The sequence below is a fragment of the Notechis scutatus genome, chromosome 1 (assembly GCF_049901735.1).
Source record: "Notechis scutatus isolate UNSWTSFEM ecotype Mainland chromosome 1, rNotScu1.2, whole genome shotgun sequence".
NCBI lineage: Eukaryota > Metazoa > Chordata > Lepidosauria > Squamata > Elapidae > Notechis > Notechis scutatus.
Genome location: NC_142009.1, coordinates 40,696,677 through 40,721,140, shown reverse-complemented (window position 1 = coordinate 40,721,140; position 24,464 = coordinate 40,696,677). Strand labels below are relative to the sequence as shown.

Sequence of the window (24,464 nt, the reverse complement as noted above, 5' to 3'; positions counted from 1 at the left end):
AAATTTGTCATTAGTTGAGAGATTGCAAGAGGCTGAGTAGTGAGTAGATATGAAACAGAGTGAAGAATGGTCTGTCTTATCTTGAGTGAATTCATGAGGCTGAATTCAGTTCTGAGCAAGTAATTTTCTAGGTTAAGGTCATAACAACTATGCAACACTTGTTTTTATAGAGATTGATCTCTGACTTCAGGGGAATGCTACTACCTGTAACTGAAGACAGAAACTCAGTGAAATATCCAATTATGCAATGGAAAAGAAAAATAGAATTATGTTTAAGTTCTTAGTGTCTCTGGGAGGTATTTGTAGGTCATAAAGTTTGGAAGATCATTCTGAAGAATAACAAAAAAAGTATGAGAAACCTTTTCAATCTGTTAATTTTAAAATCTTTAACTGGAATTTCATAATATTGCACAATGTACATGTTGACTAATGTTATTTGTAGTTTGTTACAGTAGTACATACATTTCAATCATACTGCTTAAGCTCAACAAATAACTCACCTTAAAATACCCACTCCTCCTAGATTGTGTGCTGTATACTATGGGATGGGTGAGGAAGAGAACAGATACACCTCTCAGCTCAAGGATGTGTATGACAGCTGTGATACCACAGGCACTGGGTATTTGGACAAGGAGGAGCTGACTGAGTTGTGCCACAAACTACATCTGGAGGGAGAGCTCCCCTTACTTCTGGAAACACTTTTGGGAAATAATCACTTTGCCAGAGTAAGTAACTGCAAGACCTCCAAGGAGCTGTAAATAATTGCCTTTTTTCTGCCTGCCCTTTTCTGATTTGTGGTCTGGCAAGCTGTCCTCTCGAACTGACACAGGTGTCATTGAAAGACTGCTGAAAGCAGAAGTCAATTTAATATTTCCAGTATGTTTACGGTGCTCCCCAAAGTCATAGCTGGCATAAGTAGTATAGTTAGTTATAGAACATAGCAAGTGTAAGTAGTAAACATTGGTACTGCAACCCTAAAGGACTTTAATTATCAGAAGAGAAGAAACATGCAAGGTATATTAAAATTACAGAAGACTCTATAGTGTAAAGCTATAATCCAGAAGTAGCACAAATTAGTTTTCCATAGTTCCTCTAGTAAAACTGTGGTTTACATGTGAGGTTTGAACAGATCTACTGAAAATAAGATTGGGTTTGATGCTGCATTGTCCTGCTTCTTGCTAGCTTACTGTCTCTTCTCCCGTATATTGTTGCACATGCTCCCAGGTTTGGCTTCCAGTCATTCACTCATACACTTACATCCTATTGAAGCACAGAGATTTGTAAGCCCTCTTTACATTCTATTTGGGTTCTCCAGATGGGTATAGCTAGAGCAGACATGACCCTCGTCGACAGTTGGGAAATAATTAAGGATGCACAAATATCACTTCCAACCGAAGACTTGAGAGACATCAGGCTCTTTGGAATATATGAATATACAAGCAAATTTAAAGCAGCTGCAAAACTTTACTGGTTACAATATACTTGCTCACACACCAGTAGTGGTATTCTACCGGTTTGGCCCGGTTCAACCAAACTGGTAGTAAAAAATCCTACCCGTTTGGCCTAACCAGTAATAAAACAATAGGCGACGATTAGCTGTGCCATGCGATTTAGTTTAGCTAGAAAGCAGGAAATCTTGCTTTCTAGCTAATCTAAATTGCGTGACACAGCTGATCCCCCCCCTTGCTGTTGTACTTACCCTCAAAATGCTTCTTTTTTCAGCACCCAGGAGGCTTCCCTGAGGCCCACTAGGTCAAAAATGGGGTGTGTGGGGGTGCTGTGAAAGAAAAAAAGAAAGAGAAAGAAAGAGGGAGGGAGGAAGGGAAGGAGGGGAGAAAGAAAGAGAAAGAAAAAGAAAAAAGAAAGGGAGGGAGAGAAAAAGGAGAGGAAGGAAAGACTACAAACCTTGGCACTAGATGCAGCTTCAGAGCACAGCAATCCAGGGTTGGAAGGTACCTGGAGGTCATTTAGTCCAACCCCGTGCTCAGGAAAGTAAATTTCTGTCTTTTGCCCCCCAGTCACATGACCACATAGCCTCACCCACCCAGTCACATGACCACATAGCCACGTCCATCAAGCCATGTCCACCAAGCATTTCCACAAAACCGGTAGTTAAATTTTTTGAATCCCCCCCTCTCTCTTTCACACACACACACGCACACACACACACACAAACTCTGCTTTCCCTCATTCTTCTCAAGTAGATTTCCAACACTAACTAGAGAGAGAGAAGCTTCCATGTCTGCATAAAAAAAACAAACTAACTAAGGAGTAGCCAACTTCAGGACCGCTTATATCCCCAAAGGAATTTTTCTCCATATATTGTACTTAGGCCCAGTTTCCTTTGTCTGCTTCAGTTGATATTTTTCCTTTTGTTTCCTTAACTTGTTTATTTCTTATCTTCCTCCCTGAAGAGATCTTCTAGGCAGGATTCCTGGTTTTTTTACATCTCAGCTTAAGTGCCTGCTTCATCTTTAGGTTATGGCAGCTTCAACCTAGTCTCACAGCAGTGAGAAAAAATGAGTTTTCATTCTCCTCAAGACAATTGAACAATGGTTTTTCTTCCTATCTCTTACTAGGTTAATTTTGAAGAGTTTAAGGAAGGTTTTGTGACCATATTGTCTTCGACTATCCATCTTGGCCTTTCAGATGATGACAGCAGCTATCTGGAGCCAGGTGAATGAATAATTGAGATGCATGAAATTGTTTTGGATGTGAGGTCCTTGGTGCTCTGAGTTTGGTGGTTTTCTTGCAGACTTGTCATTACCAAACTAGATAACATCATCACTGCTAGGCTAGTTATTTAATTTAGTAATGGAATGTCTGCAAGAAAACTACCAAACTCAGAGAGCACCAAGCCTGAGCTACAAATATTTAACCTAGAGCTACAAATATTCTCTTCTATCTTGTTTTGGATTTTCTGCTTTAAGTTTGGCTGTGTTATAGATTAGCCACCAACTGATGTATTTTATTATGACTTGCCGCCTGATGGATTACTAATGAAACATAGTTAGCAAAGATTGCTTACTGAGTTTGTTTGTACTGATTAATTTCAGAAAATGATACAAAGTAAGCTTTTGTACACTTAAATCAGTTGTCTTTCTATAATGAAATTCCCAGAAATAAAACCATAATAGTTGCTATTTTGTCGAATACATTTCTCAAATTCATGAACAAAAAGTTTAAATGATTTCATCTATGTTCTTTCATATCTGTCAGCTAGTATAAAGTTTATGTATGTATATGGGATATTACCAAGAGGACTGGTGGCATACCCTATCTAATTATTTGTATATTCTACTTTTTCTTTGGGATTTCAGGGTAACGTATCTGGGTCTCCCCTATTTTATCTCATAACAACTCCTGTTTGGTAGATCACACTGAGAATGAAAGATTAGTACATAATGATCCATGGTTGAATAGAGATCTGAACCTGGGTCTCCACAGTTCTATTCCAACAGTTCTATTTATTGATTTCAACATTTACTTATTTTCTATGTCTTCTACTATTTTAGCATAACAAATATAAGAAATTAAAAGTTACACCTGAAAGAAAAAAGAAGTATAATTTGAGACATCAACTGAGTACTGTTGTAAGGCATGAAATCCTTGGAACAGCAACTGTGAATGAGTTATAGCCGTGATGACGAACCTATCGTGTGAGCCGGAAGTGGCAAGCAGAGCCCTCTCTCTGGGCACACCAGCCGTCACCTGTTGCTCTTCTGAGTTCTGGTGTATGCATGTGAACTGGCCAGCTGGTCTTCGTGGAAAACCACATGGCCAGCGTGCATGCGCCCACCCGAAACCAGAAACTCAGCTTCCCAGTGCGCACATAAATGCCAGGGAACTGCTCTTCTGGTTTCAGGTGCTCCTGTGTGTACACCGGGGAACTACTCTTCTGGTTTCTGGTGTTCCCGCATGTGCGCTGGAGAGCTGCTCTTCTGGTTTCTGGTGCTCCCCCCCACGCACATGCGCTTCCATTTTGGCACTTGGTGCCAAAAAGGTTCACCGACATTGAGTTATACCAATAATGGAAAAGCTGAATGGTTATTGGGGCAATGATGCTAGAATTGGTAAAAAGAAAGAAAATAAAAATGTTAGATTAGATCCAAATGCCTACCTACCCATCACTCTGTTCTACCATGGTGAATTAGATGGCTTTAGGAAGTTTCCTCCATGGATTAGCTTGAAGTTCTTAAATGTACCTTGTGACATCCTCTCAACTGTGCTCACTATCTCTGGGCATAGTTCCATGTTTTGAGTGAAAACTTTGAGTACTGCCAGTATTAAACAGCATGTATAAGTAGCTTACAATCAGTATAGTGGGCCTCAACAGTTCAAGTTTTTGAATTCATAGTTTGTTTGTTATATTTTAAAAAACTTTATTTGGGATGAAAAAGAAGGTTGAGAGGAGAGGACATATTGCTGCTTGTATTAGAGCTTGTATTTCCAATTTAGTTATTCCAGATGAGACTGAACCCAAGTATATCACTGAGGCCAAAGGGTGTGGTTGCTGGACAAGGCCAGAACTTGAAAGTGCCATGTTGGAAACCCCCAAATATTTACAAGAGGAGCAGAGAAATATAAATGTAAAAAGTCAGCTGAGACATTCAACTTCTTTGGAGAGTGTGGAGGTATTTAGAGATCTATCTTCAAGCTATTTGAAATGGATGTGTTACATTTTACTACCACTCATGTGCTGTGTTGTAATTGTTCCTTTTGTTACATTTGTGGCACCTTGGACTTGACGAAATAGCCATCTGAGTCTCTGGAAATCTTCTGTATTCTGATCTCTTCCAGACACTCAGGAAATACCCCAAACCTGGCTGGTATTTAGTAACAAAGGCATGGCACTTTAGAGTCAAATTTGATGTTTCCTAATTTGACAGCTTCTGTAAAAACCAGTGATGCAGATAGTCCTTGCTTAATTATTGCTTTGTTAGTGATATTATGATAGCACTGAAAAGTAGATTTACAACCAGCCCTTGCATTTAATGACCATCACATCGCCCAAATCTCAAGGAGAGTCACTTCTCTAACACATTGTCAATTGACCTGTATTGTATCTCATGTTAGGCCACTGGAAGAAATCAGAAGTCAGTGGGAAGGATTTGAAGTTGTATTGGCAGCTTCACACAATCTTCATCCAATCTTTGGTTGTTTTTCTATCCTTCATTCTGGCTATTGGACTGAATCTATGGAACATTAAATTCCATTGTCTTTTTTAGAGTTTCAAATCAGATGAAGAGGCTGAAAACTCAAAAGAAGAACAGCAGCAGACTTTTGAAGGCCAAGGTAGGGTTCAGCAAAATAATGTGTACCAAACATTGAAACATGTTTTTTATTGCTTCTTTTCTTGAATTTCCAATTTTGCCATGTCATTCAGTAGATGAGCTCATGGTAAAGTTCAATTGGAAAGGCAGAGTATATTCCTTGTAGACAAAGCTTATCTGATTCAAATTCTGCTCTTCAATTCCAGCCATAAGAATGGATAAGATAAACTCATAGACTGAATCCATGGAAGGCAATCCAAGCATAGCAATATATCTATTTATCTAGTTTAAGTATGTGAAATCTCTGTTTTCCATCTTGGCCATATGGAAGCTGTCTTTCTAAAACTTAGAGCCACCGATCTTCCCCCTTTCTGCACATTCTGAACTCATATTCTTAGAGAAGAAAAAACCTCAGAAGGAAATTAGCTCCTCTTTCCTTAACCATTTTCCTAAGTATTGCCACAGGTGCTACAGCAAGGTTTTAAGCCAACTTCTTAACCACCATCCAGCATTCATTTTACATTTTTAAAAAAGCATTAGGGAATTTTTTGTAATAAAACCTTGATTCAGTGTAGATTCTGGTTTACTGTGTCTTGCAGATCTTGATAGATTTCTTTTATATCCATATTTAGAATTAAATAGAAGCAAGAGAGTGGAGATAAAAGAATCTGTTTCTGAGGTTTTTAAGTATTACTGAAAAAAATACAATATTTTTTAATTAGAAGTATAGCTGTTGCTAATGTAAGAGTAATCTTTTGTAGGTCAAATGTGTACCTGGGAGAATAATCTCATTGACAATCCTAGAGAAGTCTCCACCTCATATTTGAATACAACTGAGAATCAGATTAGGGTTACTTGGGAAGATCTTGGCATTGGAACTAATGGATACCTGAACAAACAAGAGCTGGATGCTATTTGTAAGAACATTGGACTCAAAGAGATGGAAAAAGAGGTGGGTTAAACTTGACTTTTGGAAATTCTCATCTCAGAAAGTCTACTTGATGACTGAATGTGAAAATGATGGCTACATATGAAATATTCAGCATTTTGGCAAGTGTACAAAGTGTTCTCTATGCACTGCTTTAGCAATTGTAATTATTGCCTCCCAATAGTACATTAGTATTTTAAATAAATCCGAAGAAGCTTTATATATACTATATGCTATACTTATATCTTGCCTGTTTTGCAAACTGCTATTTTCTTCCTGTATTTTATTCTCACAGCTTCCTTCTACAGTGGAAAGGCTGGAAGGTAGATCATCCAGTCAATTTCATAGTCAAATGAGGATTGGAATCTAGATTACATTGGGGTGGGAAACTGATTCAAGCCTTCCGTCTGGATTGTCCCTATTTTAGCAGAAAGCTAGTTTGAGGTCATGGAATGGGGCTTTGGAGAAGGATGGCCTTTCCCTCTGAAAGTCTTACACCTTAGTTCTTCTTGCATGTAAGAGAGAATACACTGCTTCTTTCTTCAGTTGAGGGAAGACAGTGTCTTTCTCGGTAAATGAAGAAAACAAGGACTTCCCCCTTTTTTTATTCTGTGCAGAGAAAGTTAAATTTTCAAACTAGTAGACCAATGCTGGATATCTTTGGTGGTAAGGCCCACTTTGAACTCATATGCCAAGCTGCTGCAGTGTGAGATGGTTAGGTGTTTAACCCATATTAGAGTCTGTCCAGGTTATGAGTACCAGACTCTGCTTGTTGCATTAACTAAACCTTGTAGAATATGGATTGATGTGCTGTTCAATTCCAAAATTAATAGCAATAGCACTTATATTTAGTGCTTTTACAGCTGTCCCTAAGTGGTTTACAGAGTTAGCAAATTGCCCCCAACAATCTGAGTCCTCATTTTACCAACCTTTTACCAAGGATGGAAGGCTGAGTCAACCATGTACCTGGTGAGATTTGAACTGCCAAATTGCAGACAGCTGGCAGTCAGCAGAAGTAGTGCATTCTAATCACTGTGCCACCAAGGCCCTTTAATTTATAATTAAATTAAATTAAACGAATGCTTGTGGTACACTTTAAAAACCTTATCTTTTCTATAGGAACTTGAAGAATTATTTTACAAATTGGATAGTGATGGAGATGGCAGAGTAAGCTTAAAGGAATTCCAGCATGGCTTATTCAGCCACATCTGCATTCCTTGTCCTTTTTCTTCCACCCCACTTAAATCAAAAAGGCAAAGATCACATTCTAATCAGGTAATTATTCTGAGGAATATTTTCTTTATAGAATTCTTGGTTCCAAAGGGAAAATATTTGAATGTTCAAAAGGCTTCCAATTGTTGCATTTTCGTACAGACTGGTGTTATGCTTTTTATGACATAAGGGCTGAGATCTAGCAGAAAACTTGTGATTTGAATTGGTTGGATTCAAAGTATTATGAAAGTATTTTAAATCAAGGTCTGTGGAATAAGCTATAATAGTCTGGTTCATGTGTAACAGATTATAATGGGTGGGTTTGCATATCTTGCTAAGCTAAAATCAAGACAGATAATGATCTAGAAGAGTCTTTCTCAATCTTGGTATATTTTTTCATACTTTCCGAAGTGTTTTGCCCAGAGGCAGGACAGAGCTTGAAATTTTATTGCTAATAGAAGCGTATACAGAAATAGGAATCAACCTGGAGAAAGAGGAAGTGGTATAAATTATATAGCATGACAGGGTCAGAGAAGACTTTGTGTTGGGCGCGATCCAATGTGTATGGCTTGGGTCCAGCAGCCTTCAGGGGAAGCTTTGGTCAATATAACAAAATTATTGGACTTTCTCTTAACTTATTTTATCTAATAGATGCAGAGGCTGCTCTGTATGTCATTAAATGTATTCTGGCTTAATTATTGACCTTCCTCACTTAACCCTTTGCCCAAATATATGATTGAATACCTCCCGTTGATGCAGGAAAAACACCTAAATCTATATTTCCAGATCATGCGTTCTGCTTTAGAAAAAGCAGGTTTCCAAAGCTGATTTAAAAGAGAAAAAAAAACCCCAAACCACCCACACACAGGATAACAGTGCTTACTGAGTCCAAGTGGGTTTCTACAAATTAATTTTTTTAATAAAAACTCTTTCAAATTAGGCTTGACTCTTGGTGATATTTCTGAAACTTTCTTGGTAATTATGCAGAACTGCCATTAGTTTCCTTTCATATGTCTTATTCCCAAATTCGTAATCTCACCAATGAACCTGGAGTTCACTGGTTATCTCTCATTAAGCACTTAACAGGCACAGTCTGCTGAGTTCCCCATTCTGAACAAAGTCAACTAGACGTTGTAGCTAAATAATGAGTTTAGGATTTTTTGATGTTACTACCTGTTGTTTTTAAATTCTTTCCTAAATATTTGTTCCCCATTCACCTAAACTGACTCACTTACTTTTCCTCTCTCTACCGCTGTTTTATTCCTCCACATCATGCAGATTTCAAAAGACAATGGGCAACGAACTGCGACTCCATCTCTTTTCACGAACTCAATGGCTTTGAATCTTTTCTCCAGCATTAACGATGGCAGTGGTTTTGCAAGTGTGGAGCAAGTTGTCTCCATCTGGGCCTGGGAAGGGGTTGAAAACTGCAAAGAGATTTTTAAGGTATCTGTAACGGTTGTTTGGTGGTTTTCCTCGGAATTCTTAGCATGATGTTTTTTTTTCATAATAAAGGATTTAATATATTGATAAGAAAAATGGAAGGAAATATGATTGGGACTGAGTGTCTGATTGGGACTGACTGCCATTGACTGGACATGGAAACGAAGGAAGGACAAGCCACTCAGTCCAATTGATGAACCTGCAAAGGTCCCTTGACTTTGATTGTGGGAAGCAGACAGGGAAGATCACAAGCGATGATCTCATGGCTGCAGGACATTCAGGCCAGTTGCCAAGTTCCCAAATCACAATGTTGTTAAGTGAATTTTGCCCCATTTAAACCAGCTTTTTTGCCACAGTTTTTATGTGAATCATTGTTAGTAACATGGTTGTTAAGTGAACCTGGATTCCCCATTGACTTTGCTTGTCAAAAATTCGCAAAAGGGGACCACAAGACCCAGGAACATTGCAACCATCATAAAAGTGAGTCAGTTGCCAAGCACCTGAATTTTGATCATGTGACCATCAGGATGCTGTAACTGTTGTAACTGTGAAAAATGGTCCTAAGTCATTTTTTTCAGTGCCATTGTAACTTCGAATGGCCATTAAACAAACTATTGTAAGTCAAGGACTACCTCTAATCCCTTCTCTGCTCATGTTCATACAAGCTCATTTGTTTAACCCTTTTGCCATCACTTTCCTATCATAACCATTATGATATCTTTAATACTTATCGTTTATGTCAAATCTGCAAATCTGCAAAGTTTTTTCTGACATCACAACTTTTAACAGGTTGCAGTTCTTGCTATTCTTGTTTAATATCTTTCCTGCTCCTAAATATGCCTTGAAACTTTAATCCAATCCCTTAACTAAATAGCCCAATGACTATTATCTTTTAATATTTAATTAATGCCAACATTCTAATGCTATATTAATAATAGTTTAAGGGCCAGCTGACACTTAGGTTTTAGTTTCTCTTGATTTTCAAACTTTGTCTTGTTGTAGAGTCTTGATTATAATGTGGAAGAGCGAGTGAACCTTCTAGAGCTTTCTATGATCCTTGATGATGAATTAATTGCTTCCAAGAATGGACTTCAACAGGCAGCTGTTGCCTCTTATAAGCATGAACTTCATCATCTACAGTAAGTAGTTTTTACTTTGGCTTTTGAGACTAATGGTGTTATACTATGTGTAGAAATTTCAAAGTCATCCTTATAAAGTGCCTATTCATCTAATTGTTGTTTGCATCAAGACCACATCTGTATGCACAAATGCATAGTGTTGTTACATGAGACTGCTTTTTAGCTAAATAGTTTCACATATCACCAGTTGCAAATATAAATCTAAATATATTAGATTTATACTTATATATTGTCTGCAGAGCTATGATACCTTAACAGGATCAACACGACTGGAATTTGGAGGGGTTGTAAGTAACGTGTTTTCTTTCTTTTTAGAGCACAAGTGGAACGGATTTCCAGTGAGAGAAACAAAACAAGAGCCGAGCTGGAAAAGACTAAAAAGAGGAATTGCCAGCTTTTTAAGGAAGTAGATGATAACCACAGTGCTTTGGAGGATCACAATGAGAGTAAACTCAGGTGATTATTGTCATTGGGAAAAATAATTATTACACAATATAAACTTATACCAAATAAAAATACTAAAAGTTCTTATTACAGACAGCCACAATAAAAATGATGATCATATGATTTTCCAGTTGTTTTGGTAGTATTTCCGTCAAGGCAGTCTTTCTTCCATTCCTATTCCCTTTCTAAATAGTATTTGTGGTGTCTTAATTTTTTTCTCTAAATTCTAATATTCATTGTCATTTTATTTAATTTGAATTAAATTATATTTTATTCCTGTTTAAACTATTTCATAAAGTATTTAATTATGTATACAATATTGCAAAGTGTATAACTATATATGGATAAATATTTTGTAAGATGTCTAATTCATAAAATTTATGGGGAAAATCACATAATGACAAATGGCAAAATAAATCAATGATATCAACAGAATTTAATCTAACCATTCCAAAATGCAAGTTCTTGTTTCAATAATTTTAAAAAGCATTGTCATTTTAAAAAAACTGATCTGATTTTTATAGGCATTTCTTCACTTGAATTGGTTCTAACCTATGGTGGCAAATGGAGGGTAGACTATGACTGATAAATAAAAGTATTAAAAATAATTCATTTTATTTCAAAGTGTGATAGGTTTTTTTTTTTTTTGCAAAATGTGTTTCAATTTAATACTTAAATGAGATAATAAACAGGCTTACAAATCTCAGTGGTGATGTTCCTACATTACAGAGCTCTTGAGCAAGATTTCAAAGAAAAGCTAATGGCAATAAAGTCTGAAGTCAAGATGGAACAGGAATTGCTCATGCAACAAATGCAAAATCAGAGAACCAAGTTAGAAGCAGATTTCAGATACCTTCAAGAGGAGGACTGTAGTCTAAGGAAGAAGCTGACCTTGATGATCAAAGTAAGGGCTTGGGCTTTTGTCTTATGTTCAGAACATCTGCTAAACCATAGTACTAAAATTGAAGATTTTTGACCATGTGTAAAATATTACATCCAAGAAGGTTGAATTCCAAGGCTTAGAAATTGAACAGTTTAAGTCTGTGTCCATTTTCTTTCAAGGTGTACAATTGGGCCCACTGATAATGGTGACAAAAAAAAATGAGATAGGTAAAACTAAACAATAGTTCCTTCCCTGTACAATGCAAATCTTATCAGTTTTAACTTGTCACTTCTGAAATTTCACCAGACAGTTATATGTAGGTTCACAGCCATGAGATAAACATTAAGGCTGCAGAATTGCAGCATATGCAAACTTTTGGAATGTCTTCTTGAGACTGTGTCAGTTCTTAGTGTAGACATGAATCATTTACTCAGTTTTTCATTATAAAGGGTCTCTAATTGTGCAAAAGTACACATAATCTGCACTTAACCATTCAAAGTTACAATAGACTAAAAAAAGTTATTTATCTTTCATTTTCTTCCATGTGAATGTATTTTTAAAGGAAAATAGTCGCTTACAGAATGAAGTTGCTGAAGTGGTTCAAAAACTGAGTGAATCTGAAAATCAAGTTTTGAAACTTCAAGATCTTAATTTTATTTTGAAAGACAAGGTAATTCCATATTGATGAAAAATGGTGTGAAAATCAAATGAGTAAGAGTCTTATATGTATAGCCTTGTGCCTATAGTATCTCCTACATAAATATTCAGTCTTTTTGTTAGTAATGATGAAGAATTTCATTTTTTTCAAACTTTTGTCTGAAAAATGCTGCATTAAAAAATACCTAGGCCCTCTTAAAATGTTTCTTTTAATAATTTATTTTAAATAGTTATTCTGAATATGGTTACATATTATTTACATAAAGCAATCATTTACTTTTCATGTAAGCATTGGTAAAATGTCTGTAAGGACAATAAAAAGACAAAAATATTTTAAAAGTCCCTCTGGCATAACTATTTCTGTACAAGTTTGATCTGCTCATGATGATAGCTATAACTTTGATGCATTAGATTTGATTACTCTATACTACCCAGAGTTGTTTTGTAGATTTGGACAGCGTTATAAAGGAAATAAATTAAAAATAAAATGTAGCTCAAGGTGATTTTAGAGGTAACTTCAAAGGCTTTAATTCCAATTTTGGAACAATATACTACATTATTTAAAAAAAAACAATCATATTTGCTTCAGCTGCGGTTACTGGATCCATACAGTACAGAACAATATGATCAAGAAGCACGCTTTGCTAAAGTCATTCAGGAATATGAGCTGCAATGTAGGGTAAGTGGTTTATTTTTAACTTTATAAATATGCATAGTGGAAAGCCAGAAATGAGGTGAGCAGGAAGAAAATTGTCCATATTTCACAACTTTGTCCCTCTTCCCTTTACTAACGACTGTATGGAACCTTTTTACTAATCATTTACTATTGAATTAATAAATCTCTTCTACAATAATATAAAACATAATGGTCCTGACTATTGAGATAGTCCATCTGAATCATGATAAGCAGATGCCTAGTTGCCTGGTATATATCTGGGAACATTCTGTTACTGTTATTTTCATTTCTCTGCTTTTTGTTGGAAAATCATAATGAGATCCATTGGTAGGTGGCGGGCTAATGGAGAGTTCTAAAAATAGAACCCTCTTGTGCATTATTTCATGCATTCCACCATCCACTCAATTCCCTTCCCTTTTTTGTTTCCACATACATTCAATTTGCTGCTGCCTACCTAATCATAGAGGGTGAAGGTGAGCATTGCATTTCTAAGTGTGCTCATTTCCTATATTTGTAATGAATATTTCTTTCAATCTGCCTGTTATGATAACCTTGAAAACTTTGTTTTTTTTTATTTCAATAGTTCTGTATGACATAAGTACCTTGTGAAATAGACAACTATTGAATACTCTTGGCATTGAATCTAGTCAGCTTAACATTCAGAAACTCCAACTATGTGCCCCTTGCTATCTAAGGAAATAACCAGTTATTTTTGTCAGCATTTCTAGCAAGCTCAGATCTTCTGAGAATTGATTGGGTTTGATGTTTGAATATGTGTTTCAGTTCAACAGCTGTACTACTAATGTTAGTGTTTGCCAAAATGGAAAGAAATGTTTATTTTGTAAAAAAAAGAAAACAAAAATCTAAAGATATTGTGCATGGAATTTTCGGTTTCTTAAGAACTTCTTTTGTAAATGGAATTGCTATATCTGATCTTGCATGTTTGATCCATCTAACATCTGTTGTTGGTAATGTTCACACATTGCTTCTAAACAAATATGATTATCCAGGATTGTTGCACAATTGGGATAGTACAACATTCCATAAGATTGTATATTAAATAAAAGGAATCCCAGTGCTCTTCTTGCATGGATGTGCAAACTTTTACTAGAATTTTGGTATAAAACGGGCTTTTGAATTCAGAAGAAAATTCTTTGAGCTCAATTCAATATTTTTATTGCATTGGGAATCTTTGTTTTTCATGTAGGGAAATACTTTTCTATATACAAAATAGAACCTTTAAAAGTTAGCATATGTGCTTTGAACTGTAGCTATTGGTAGAATCCTAAACTTTGTATGCTTTGGTATTAGGCCCAAAGACCAAGAAACCCATGCAGAGTTACTTTTAAGCAGTTTCTTTTATTGTTCCTCACCTATAGTCAGAAATCTTTCCAAACTAAAGCAAACTACTCAAAGAAATACTCTGGGAACCTCTAGGGAGGAGCTAATTTGACCCTTTTCCTCTCAACCAAACTATGTAAATTCGGCTACTTCTTGTTCCTCTGGAATGCAGCTTCTCCCACCTGGGAATTCAGACTATATTTCATCATATCTGGTCAGCATATTAGTTCTCAATGGGAGATGCTTATTTATGCCAATGGGACTCTTGGATCTTGGCCTCTGTGTGGATGTTAAAGGTTAGAATGGTCAGAAGTTTCCTCCCCCATATTCATGTACACATTACTGCAAAAAGCAAGCACAACATTTTACAAGTAAAAATAATGTTCATGTACACATTAAAAAGAAACACTGGAAAGTGAAGGCTTTCTTTTAGGCTGCTTTGAGATGCTTTATATTTTTGTCAGCCCTAATGGAGCTTGTTCTTATTCCTCAAGAGACTGAGCAAGGATTGGTGTTTGTAGCACAGAAAAACTGACCATCAGAAAAGCTCCATTTAGACTCTCAACCTCTATCTTGTGTCATGCAGGTCTTCAGGTTTGTTCCCAGATTCATTTTAAAGAACATTTTAAAGCTGGCTCACCTAACCAGGCTTCTCCAAGATTAGATTAAGAGATAAGGGAGGATGCAGATTGCAGAACTAAATTGACTTAACGTCTAACAGTAAATAAGAAAGACATATGAGTGGGGATAACAATAATTCACTCATAGTAGTGGACACTTCCTTTTTGACAGGGTAAAGAAAAATCCCTGTTATATATTTACAATAAATCAAACTAGAATTTTGTTTGGTTATCTAAGATTTAATTTACTGTATATTATGCCAGGAATGGGCGCCTTGTGGCTCTGAAGGTTGTTTTTTTTTGCTGTGCAGCCCTCAATTCCTCTCTTGAACATGATTGCCAAAATGATGGCACTATTAGACTCACTAAAATTGTAGTGCGTGCCCTAAAATAAACACAGTTTTTATTCCCCCAACCCTGAAAGAAAAAAAAGAAATTTATCTGCCTATCTTGTTAAAATTCAGCCCACAGAAAAAAGATGACAAGCATGGCTTCATGTTATTGTATCACTGAGTTTACAGCTTGATTCACTCCTGTTTGTATACACTGCTCAAAAAAATAAAGGGAACACTTAAACAACACAATGTAACTCCAAGTCAATCACACTTCTGTGAAATCAAACTGTCCGCTTAGGTAGCAACACTGATTGACAATCAATTTCACATGCTGTTGTGCAAATGGAATAGACAACAGGTGGAAAGCAGTTAGCAAGACATCCCCAATAAAGGAGTGGTTCTGCAGGTGGTGACCACAGACCACTTCTCAGTTCCTATGCTTTCTGGCTGATGGTTTGGTCACTGAATGCTGGCAGTGCTTTCACTCTAGTGGTAGCATGAGACGGAGTCTACAACCCACACAAGTGGCTCAGGTAGTGCAGCTCATCCAGGATGGCACATCAATGCGAGCTGTGGCAAGAAGGTTTGCTGTGTCTGTCAGTGTAGTGTCCAGAGCATGGAGGCGCTACCAGGAGACAGGCCAGTACATCAGGAGACATGGAGGAGGCCATAGGAGGGCAACAACCCAGCATCAGGACCGCTACCTCCTTTGTGCAAGGAGGGACAGGAGGAGCACTGCCAGAGCCCTGCAAAATGACCTCCAGCAGGCCACAAATGTGCATGTGGCTGCTCAAACGGTCAGAAACAGACTCCATGAGGGTGGTATGAGGGCCCAACGTCAACAGGTGGGGGTTGTGCTTACAGCCCAACACCGTGCAGGACGTTTGGCATTTGCCAGAGAACACCAAGATTGGCAAATTCGCCACTGGCGCCCTGTGCTCTTCACAGATGAACGCAGGTTCACACTGAGCACATGTGACAGACGTGACAGGGTCTGGAGATGCCGTGGAGAACGTTCTGCTGCCTGCAACATCCTCCAGCATGGCCGGTTTGGCAGTGGGTCAGTAATGGTGTGGGGTGGCATTTCTTTAGGCGGCCGCACAGCCCTCCATGTTCTCGCCAGAGGTAGCCTGACTACCATTAGGTACCGAGATGAGATCCTCAGACCCCTTGTGAGACCATATGCTGGTGCAGTTGACCCTGGGTTCCTCCTAATGCACAACAATGCTAGACCTCATGTGGCTGGAGTGTGTCAGCTGTTCCTGCAAGACGAAGGCATTGATGCTATGGACTGGCCCGCCTGTTCCCCAGACCTGAATCCATCTGGGACATCATGTCTCCCTCCATCCACCAATGCCACATTGCACCACAGACTGTCCAGGAGTTGGGGATGCTTTAGTCCAGGTGTGGGAGAAGATCCCTCAGGAGACCATCTGCCACCTCATCAGGAGCATACCCAGGCGTTGTAGGGAGGTCATACAGGCTCTTGGAGGCCACACCCACTACTGAGCCTCATTTTGACTTGTTTTAAGGACATTACATCAAAGTTGGATCAGCCTGTAGTGTTTTTTCCCACTTTAATTTTGAATTTAACTCCAAATCCAGACCTCTATGGGTTGCTAAATTTGATTTCCATTGATAATTTTTGTGTGATTTTGTTGTCAGCACATTCAACTATGTAATGAACAAAGTATTTAATGAGAATATTTCATTCATCCAGATCTAGGATGTCTTATTTTTGTGTTTCCTTTATTTTTTTGAGCAGTGTATTTACCTTTGTTTCAAGCAATATTGTTACCATTTGCCCCATGATAAAGTATATTACAGGGAGTTGAATATGTGTTGTTTTCACTATCTTCTACCTTGTTTTGTTGTATTCAATGAAATGTGTGATATCAACATGTATAGAAGCTTGAAAGGATTCAGTCACCCTATATGAAGACTCTGCAACAGATGATGGTTCAAACCATTGAAAACTTGCCTAAACTAATATTTCTTATCATTAAACCACTTGTATTTAAAAGAACATAGATCATGGTTGTCCAATCTTTTGGCTTGCCTGAAGAGGAGTTGTCTTAGGATTCATATACAATAAATAATAGTCTTAATGTATAGAAATAATAAACTTCCTTTATTTTTTATTACCTTGTGGAGTTGCATTATTAGTGTCAGGATTCCAGCAGTTTCCCCAATTAATTAGATGTGTAGAGCCACATGTAGTCCATGTGCTGTGGATTGAACACACCTAACTTAGATGAAACCTATGGCTACTTGTTTTGTGGTTGCTGAATTTCTCTCTTCTTTGTGGAGGTTTTTAAGTACAATTCTGGAGGTAACAGTTCTATTGTTATCCCATTTGTGTAAGAATGATTATAAGCAAATATGGATAAGTTCTGAAGTTGCAGTTCATCCCACCACATACATCTGTTTTGTGCATTTCACTGTTGTTTTCTGGCTGCTTATAGGAAATGCATGACAAGAATGATGAGCTGCAGATGGAGGTGGAAAAACTGAGATCCCTGCTGCATGTAAACAAGCCTAACCTACCAAGCTGCAAAAGGAAGACTAACAACACTGGAGAAAGGTTCTTACCTGGAAATGAAAAAGCTAGCATTATAGGTGAGTAATGCAAATCAGGCATGGTTCTTCAGAACAGCTTTCTGCATCCTGCTGAAATCTGGATGTATTGCATGCTTGCTTCCAGAATTGTCCACATAGAGGAATTCTAGAAGATGATTCAACACATCTGGACTTCATCAGGATGGGAAAGACTGTTCATGCAAGAAGATATGAACAGCTGAACAGCTCATAGGAGAACAGCTGAGCTCCAGACACTGCTGTGTTACTGCTGTTGCTTAATTCAGTGTTAAAGCAAAAGATGCATTTATTTTACTATTTATTGCATCCAATCTTGATTTGCTCTACAGCTAGAAGATGAAGGCTACAAGTTCTCTTTTAATATTAAAACAGTTTTTTACTATATTAAATCATTGACTATGTTTCTTTTAAGACAACATTGAAAAGGATGATCATTTTCTTGCATATCAGCACTTACCAACCACAGGCCAAAATGTAAAAGGATGAATAATCATATATATTGTCTAAAAACCTCCCAAGCACCATAGAATTTAAATAAGCCTAATCTAATCCAATCTGTTCCTTTATAAGTAAGATACCAGTATCAAAAATATAATTTGTAATTTTTTTTTATTCTTCCAATCTGGGACCCTATGGTATTTGCAAACAACTTTTTTAGGGCTGTGGTTATTTTTTCTCCTAGATATTTTCTTTTGTAATATAGCTTCCATGATTTAACCCACTACTCTTGTAGCTAGGGGTTAATCAGTAATAGTTTTTTTGTCTCCATGTTTTTCTAATAATACATTTACTCACAGATGACATTTTCATAACATCTGATCCCTATTCAGTAAGTATACAAACAGAACTTCTGGTGGAAGACTTAAAAGAACAGAATCGAACTATAAAAACACAGCTAGAAACTAAGGTAAGTAGGAAGACTCAATACTTAATATCCAATCTACAAGTACAGAACTTAAAATCAGCAGAACTCATTTTTTTTGCATGTAATAACTCCACAGAGTAGTTTCAATAGAGGCACTGTTGAGTTATTCATAGTCTTCTAAGTTTTGTTGGTAGAATGGCAATCACCATTTCTCCAATCTAAGTAAAGATTTATATAAACTTATTTAAGCTAATTGCTCACTTTAGCATTTTGAAATCACTCTAATAAATGTTGTATTATAGAAGCCATGCTATAAAAGGACTTCTGAGTGTAATTTTATAATGGAGAGCAGGCATGGTCTAAACCAGGACTGTCAAACTCACAGCCCACATGCATCACGCGCTGGCCACACCCAGGTCCAGTTTAGCAAAGGGGAAAAAAGTCCCGATACATCACGTGATGCCCTCGTGACAACATGAGTTTGACAACCCTGGTTTAAACAAATTGATAACACATTTTAAATTAATTCATGCAAACCATGCAAACTCTAGAAAAACAAGATACACTTTTAAAAAAGATAGCTATTGTTTTGTATATAAATTCCATGCACTGGAAATGTCAACTTTCTTGGATGAGTAAATCACTTAAATTTTAAATAAATATTTTGAAATGGTTTCTGATTTTTTTAAAATTTACTGTTCTAGGTCAATTACTATGAACGGGAAATAGAACTAATAAAAAATAATTTTGAGAAAGAAAGGAAGGATATTGAGCAAAGTTTCAAGATCAAGATTAGTGAATTGGAAGAACAAAAGAATGACCTGGAAGAACTGAATGAGAAATGCCAGGAAGTGATTGATGGCTTGAAAAGCCAGGTTCAGAAGCTAGATCCTATTCAAGAAATGAAGAGATTTGAGAAGGAGAGGACAGAAATGGAGCAGTTCTATGCTAAAGAAATATCAAACTTAGGTCAGAGGCTGGCCCAGGAAAGGGAAAGATTGGAAGATGACTTGAAGATGAAGCATGAAATGGAGATACATTTTATGAGGTTTGGAAGCATATTCTTAGGATTCTAAATATGGATACTTGCCAGTACTAATAGTAGTTCTTTATGCATATGTAGGAAAAAATCTGCTATGTTAATATGTGAAGTTGAATCTTTAAAAGGAAAATAAAAGGTAAAAAACTGCTTCAACTCAAGCATAATCAATTGCCATTGATTGGCAATAATAAAAAAATAACTTTGTTACTGGTTTCTTTTAGAATGTTTTTCAGTTTCTCAGTCTATAGCCCTGACATTCTTTGATATCTTCCTGGTTGCATAACCAGGCATAACCCTGCTTGGCTTCAAAGCCTAGCCAAGATCCATCAGGTGCTACCATTTGCTGATACAGCATTGGAAGACAGCAATAAAAAGCTATAGCAACATCTTTCTTTAGTAATAAGATAACTTTGTATAACTACATATAGACACTTTTCTTTTCATCATATATCAAAATGATAGGGCTATTTTTGTGAAATGTGATCATCTGAACTAGAAAGTTGTTAGTTGGTATTTCTTTGTGTTATTCTTTATATGCAACCTAATTAGCTTGAATATTTTCAAAAATAACAAAAATCCGTTCACAGTAATTATCTTTTATTTGTTTATGTGCATTTGTGTGCTGCCTTTTTAGGTGGCTCCTAAAATGATGCATATAGTGACTACCTTAGCTTATAATTAATTCTATAAAGCAGTGATCCCCAACCTTTTTTACGCCGCGGCCCGGTATCACCAACCTTTTTTATGGTGCGGCCGGTAACCGAGCCATCAGCTGGGCACCGCCATCTTGTTTTGAATGCGAAAAAGTGCTTCCGGTGAGCTTTCTACCTGGAAAAGCTCACCGGAAGCACTTTTTCATCAAAACAAGATGGCGGTGCCCAGCAAGCCAGCGGCCCGGTAGGACTTGTTCCACGGACCGGTACCGGTCCACGGACCGGTGGTTGGGGACCCCTGCTATAAAGCACTTAGAGGTTTTTTAAGCCGGCCAATTGAAGTATTCCTTTCTCATTAGTATCTGGTAGAACTATTCAGTCTGGTTGGCTGAGAATTCTGGGAATTATAGTGCTACCAGATCTACACCCTATCAGCTAAAGGAGGTTTATTTGAGCAAACAAGTCTGTATGGTAACTTTGGCCTTCCTCATTTCACATTACTAAATTTGTTATTTTCAGTTTCTAGGACTATGGAAAATAGATATATGTGTCAGGTCCTGATGCTTTTGACAAACCAAACGGGACTGAACTGAGGTGTCAGTAATCATTAAAACAAAACTGAGATGGTTAAAGATTGTACAATTCCTTGAGATTAGATAGTTTCCACAAATAATCTTGGAGAAACCATATTCTCTCAAAGTCTAAAGAAAGATCCACAACTGTTCACTGCTTTATATATTCTCGCTTAAAAGAATATTGAATATATGTAGCTCAGGGTTGGATCTTTGGTGTTCTCTAAGCATGGTTATTATCTGAATAGGTGATATTAGTAGTGCATGAGAAAGTGAGTTTGTTGGTAGTGAATTCCAGAATTTATTTACACATTGTGGAAAAAAATCATTTTGTCCAACAATCAGGAAGAAATAATACCCAAGGAACCACTAAGGAAAAAAAAAATACAGCCCAAACAAAACTGGCAAATTAAGACACTTATGTAAAGAATAAACAGACTTCACTTTCTCTTGCACTGGTGATGTCACCTGTAGAAACTTCTACAGAAAAAAGTCCAGCTCAGAAAATACCAAGATCCCAGTAATTTTTATGTATTTGGATGAATTGGAATATATCTAGAACTACCATGTCAGGGAAAGCTATTTTGGGGATTATTAGCAAGGACAAGAGATTTTGGTGGACATTAGCATTAGTGATGTAATGCTATCTCACCTTGCCAAACAGATATTGATACTGTTTGAGTAGAGTGCTTCTTAATGCTTGTGGCATTTTTAGCATTTAACCTTTAAGACACAAAATCTGTACATAACATCTGATTATCATATTTGGTTTGGCAATGTACTTTATTGCAAAAGGTGTAGCTAAAGATAGTTTTATCCAAAAATATGTTATTTAAAATAATTGTGATTTAGTAAAATTACTCTTATCTATAATTTCAGGAAAGAGATTATAACTTTCCTTTTGGTAAATTTTTAGCTACTTGAAAATTATTTTCTATTTTCTATATTTTTCTATTTATTTTTAGTCCATTTTCCAACAAAAATGGCGTCTAACTTACCACAAGAGTTTCTTTTATAGCCTGAACAAATTCAATTTCATTTTTTTCTTTTTTGCTATGCAGAATGGAACTACGCAGGGTTTCAGAAGACAATATCTTCTTAAAAAATAAACTTGGAAAATGTCAGCGAGATATAGAGATTGGTGACACAAACCAAAAGCACAGGTAATTATTTTTCATTTCATTTGTATATTAAATTCTGCATATGAAATGCCTTAACTTAGGAGGAGAAACATGCAAGGGGAGGAGAGAAATTAAAATTTGAAAAATGCTATTATCTCTGAGGTCGCAAAGAGACACACCCAGCTTAGCTACTGAACCATAACACAAAGAAATGCCATTTGGCTATGCTAGTCCTTCCAAATCTGGTGCAGTTCCTAGGTTTTAGATTTGAACTCCAGGAAACAAGTTCAGAAAATACTTTGTTTCTTACTATGATAATGCTGTGAAATATACTTTATGTATAATATTCTTTTGCAAATAGGGGATGCTCAGTTAATACTGGAAAAATAGAAATGTGAATTGTATAGCAATTGTTAGCCTAGGTTTCATAAAAGCACAGGCTTTCAACATACAACTTGAAGATTGACTCAAGAGAGAAAGGTGGGTAGGGCAGCAGATGTTTACCTTTAATCTCCTTTTCCATGAATATTCATCCTATTGAAACACCCATTGTTTGTTAGAAATCTTAGCCAAAGAGGGGTACTTGAGGATACTGCCAGCTCCCTCAAAATTAGACATGATTCAGTTATACCTGTCTTGAGCCAGTTCACTGTTATAAACAAGAATTATAGAGCTAGAGTAGATCCGTGAAAGACCATTAGAATTTCTAGAGTGATTCCAAATCTCATTATAATATCGATGCACAAAATATGCTTCAGTTAATGTTTTTTTTCAGAAAGCACATTGATGAATTGAAAATGGAAAGAGAGAAGATGATGTATGAAATAAAAGAATTAAATGATTTGGTAAGTAGAGTACCACTTGATCTGCCTTCTCACAGAGCCTGAATTTGAAACAGTGCAGTAATAGAAAGCTCAAAACAGAGCCAAGAAGTTATAAATTTCAGTCAAAAACAGGCAGACAGGGCAGGGGGACATTTTATTTTATTTTATTTTATAATTTTATTCTAGAAAAAACATTTATTTGACATATATTTAAAACACAAATATATATATTTATATATATGTATGTATGTTTTGTTCTAGAAAAAACATTTATTTGACATACATTTAAAACACAAATATATATATATGTATGTATGTATGTATGTATGTATGTTGTGACTGGGAGGTTTGAGCCTGCTGTGCGCTTTGAGTCTGATGTGTCAGAAGACACAGGTTCAAGTGTTGAGGAGGGTTTGGCATTGGGATTTGAGCCTGCTTTAATGGGAGATGCAGCGTGAGCCAGGAAGATGAGGAAGCATCAGAATCATCATCCTCTCCCGAACCTTCCACATCAATTATGCCTCAGGTGTCAGCAGCTGATCCACAGAACGTGCCAGAGTCTTTGAGTGATGATCAAACTGACGAATGTTGGGTTGATGCAAGGACTAGACGTAGGCTGAGACGTCAAACACAAATTGAAAGAAAACGTCAAATCAGAGACTAATTAGAGAGACTGACACGCCCCTTCAAGGAATATAAGGAGGCATGTTAGCTAGAGATCCTTGTTCGGGTCAAACTTCGTTAATTACTTTCGCAGTTTGGAAGAAGCCTTCCGTTTGCCTTTCGGATTTTTTTTTTTTTTAAGCAAGTTTTATTAATTTCAAAAAACAAACAAATCATCATCAACCATTACATATTTGAACCTTTTTCCATTATAGATTTAACAAGTCAGATAAAACCTTATCTTATACAATACATTTCTATATTATTTCATCTATTTCTTTCTGACTTGATTATCGTCACTCTCTTTCTATGTTTCTACAAGGTTTCACCAATACTCTCAAAGACATAAACAGACACAAACATACATATAAAAATCTTTTAGTAAAGTAACTTGGCCCCAGGTACCTCTCTTTATATGGGCTTTAATTATATTCATGCTCATCTTACAGATCATTACTTATTTTATTTACCATTCTGTATCTTCTATATAAACTTCTCCACACATTTCACTCTTCATAATTCTATCTTATTCAATCCATCTTAATTTAAATCATTATATTTGTATCTTTTGCCCATCCTTTATTATCCCTCTATCTCATTCCTTATAATGAAAAAAAAAAAAAGGAATTTCTCCTGAAATCACTAATCAGAGTATGATGCCTTTCTATCCTCTCCCTAAATTAATTAGATTAACATTTAAAATAACACCTAATACCCAATTTGATTCTGCTTGGTACATTCTATCTACTAATTTTTACTTTTAATAACAATAAAAACAGAGTAAAAATCAAAAATGTTTAAATACATAATATCCTCCTAAATACGTAGTTAAATAATAAATCTAAATAATAAATCTTATAGCATTCTCATTGTCTTCCCCTTCAATATTTTATTACATTTTAAAAATCAATCATTATTAAACATTTTAACATTTTAATTTCTTATTAACTCTTAAGCCATTCTAATTTTCTATTTCTAATACAAATGTTACAATACCATCTTGTGTACCTTGCAGAATCTTTTTTAAAAAATTTATGCTTTACCCATTATCCCTAAAAAGATTCCTCTTTTCCCATCTAATTTTAAAACTTTGTGGCTTTTCTCCGCCTTTTCCCTTTCTTTCTTCCCCCACCAAATCTTCCTACCCCCTTTTTCTAACCTCTGTCTTGCGGCAT

General features: G+C 36.4%; 1 protein-coding gene across 6 annotated transcripts in view; it reads left to right on the top strand.

Moving 5' to 3' along the window:
• NINL (ninein like) overlaps positions 1-24,464 on the top strand; it is a 43,869-nt gene that overhangs the window by 8,513 nt on the left and 10,892 nt on the right. For 5 of the 6 annotated variants that reach the window (XM_087961560.1, XM_087961591.1, XM_026684521.2 and 2 more), the window contains exons 2-18: positions 524-725; positions 2,580-2,676; positions 4,459-4,634; positions 5,229-5,295; positions 6,035-6,225; positions 7,321-7,476; positions 8,692-8,859; positions 9,859-9,995; positions 10,311-10,451; positions 11,169-11,343; positions 11,885-11,992; positions 12,569-12,658; positions 17,417-17,570; positions 18,347-18,456; positions 19,119-19,462; positions 21,743-21,844; positions 22,578-22,647. In XM_087961560.1, coding sequence (XP_087817686.1) covers positions 546-725; positions 2,580-2,676; positions 4,459-4,634; positions 5,229-5,295; positions 6,035-6,225; positions 7,321-7,476; positions 8,692-8,859; positions 9,859-9,995; positions 10,311-10,451; positions 11,169-11,343; positions 11,885-11,992; positions 12,569-12,658; positions 17,417-17,570; positions 18,347-18,456; positions 19,119-19,462; positions 21,743-21,844; positions 22,578-22,647 — 2,466 coding nt within the window. In that variant the 5' untranslated portion in view covers positions 524-545. The remainder of the gene's footprint in view (positions 1-523; positions 726-2,579; positions 2,677-4,458; positions 4,635-5,228; positions 5,296-6,034; positions 6,226-7,320; positions 7,477-8,691; positions 8,860-9,858; positions 9,996-10,310; positions 10,452-11,168; positions 11,344-11,884; positions 11,993-12,568; positions 12,659-17,416; positions 17,571-18,346; positions 18,457-19,118; positions 19,463-21,742; positions 21,845-22,577; positions 22,648-24,464) is intronic. The other variant, XM_087961600.1, reaches the window with a different exon arrangement.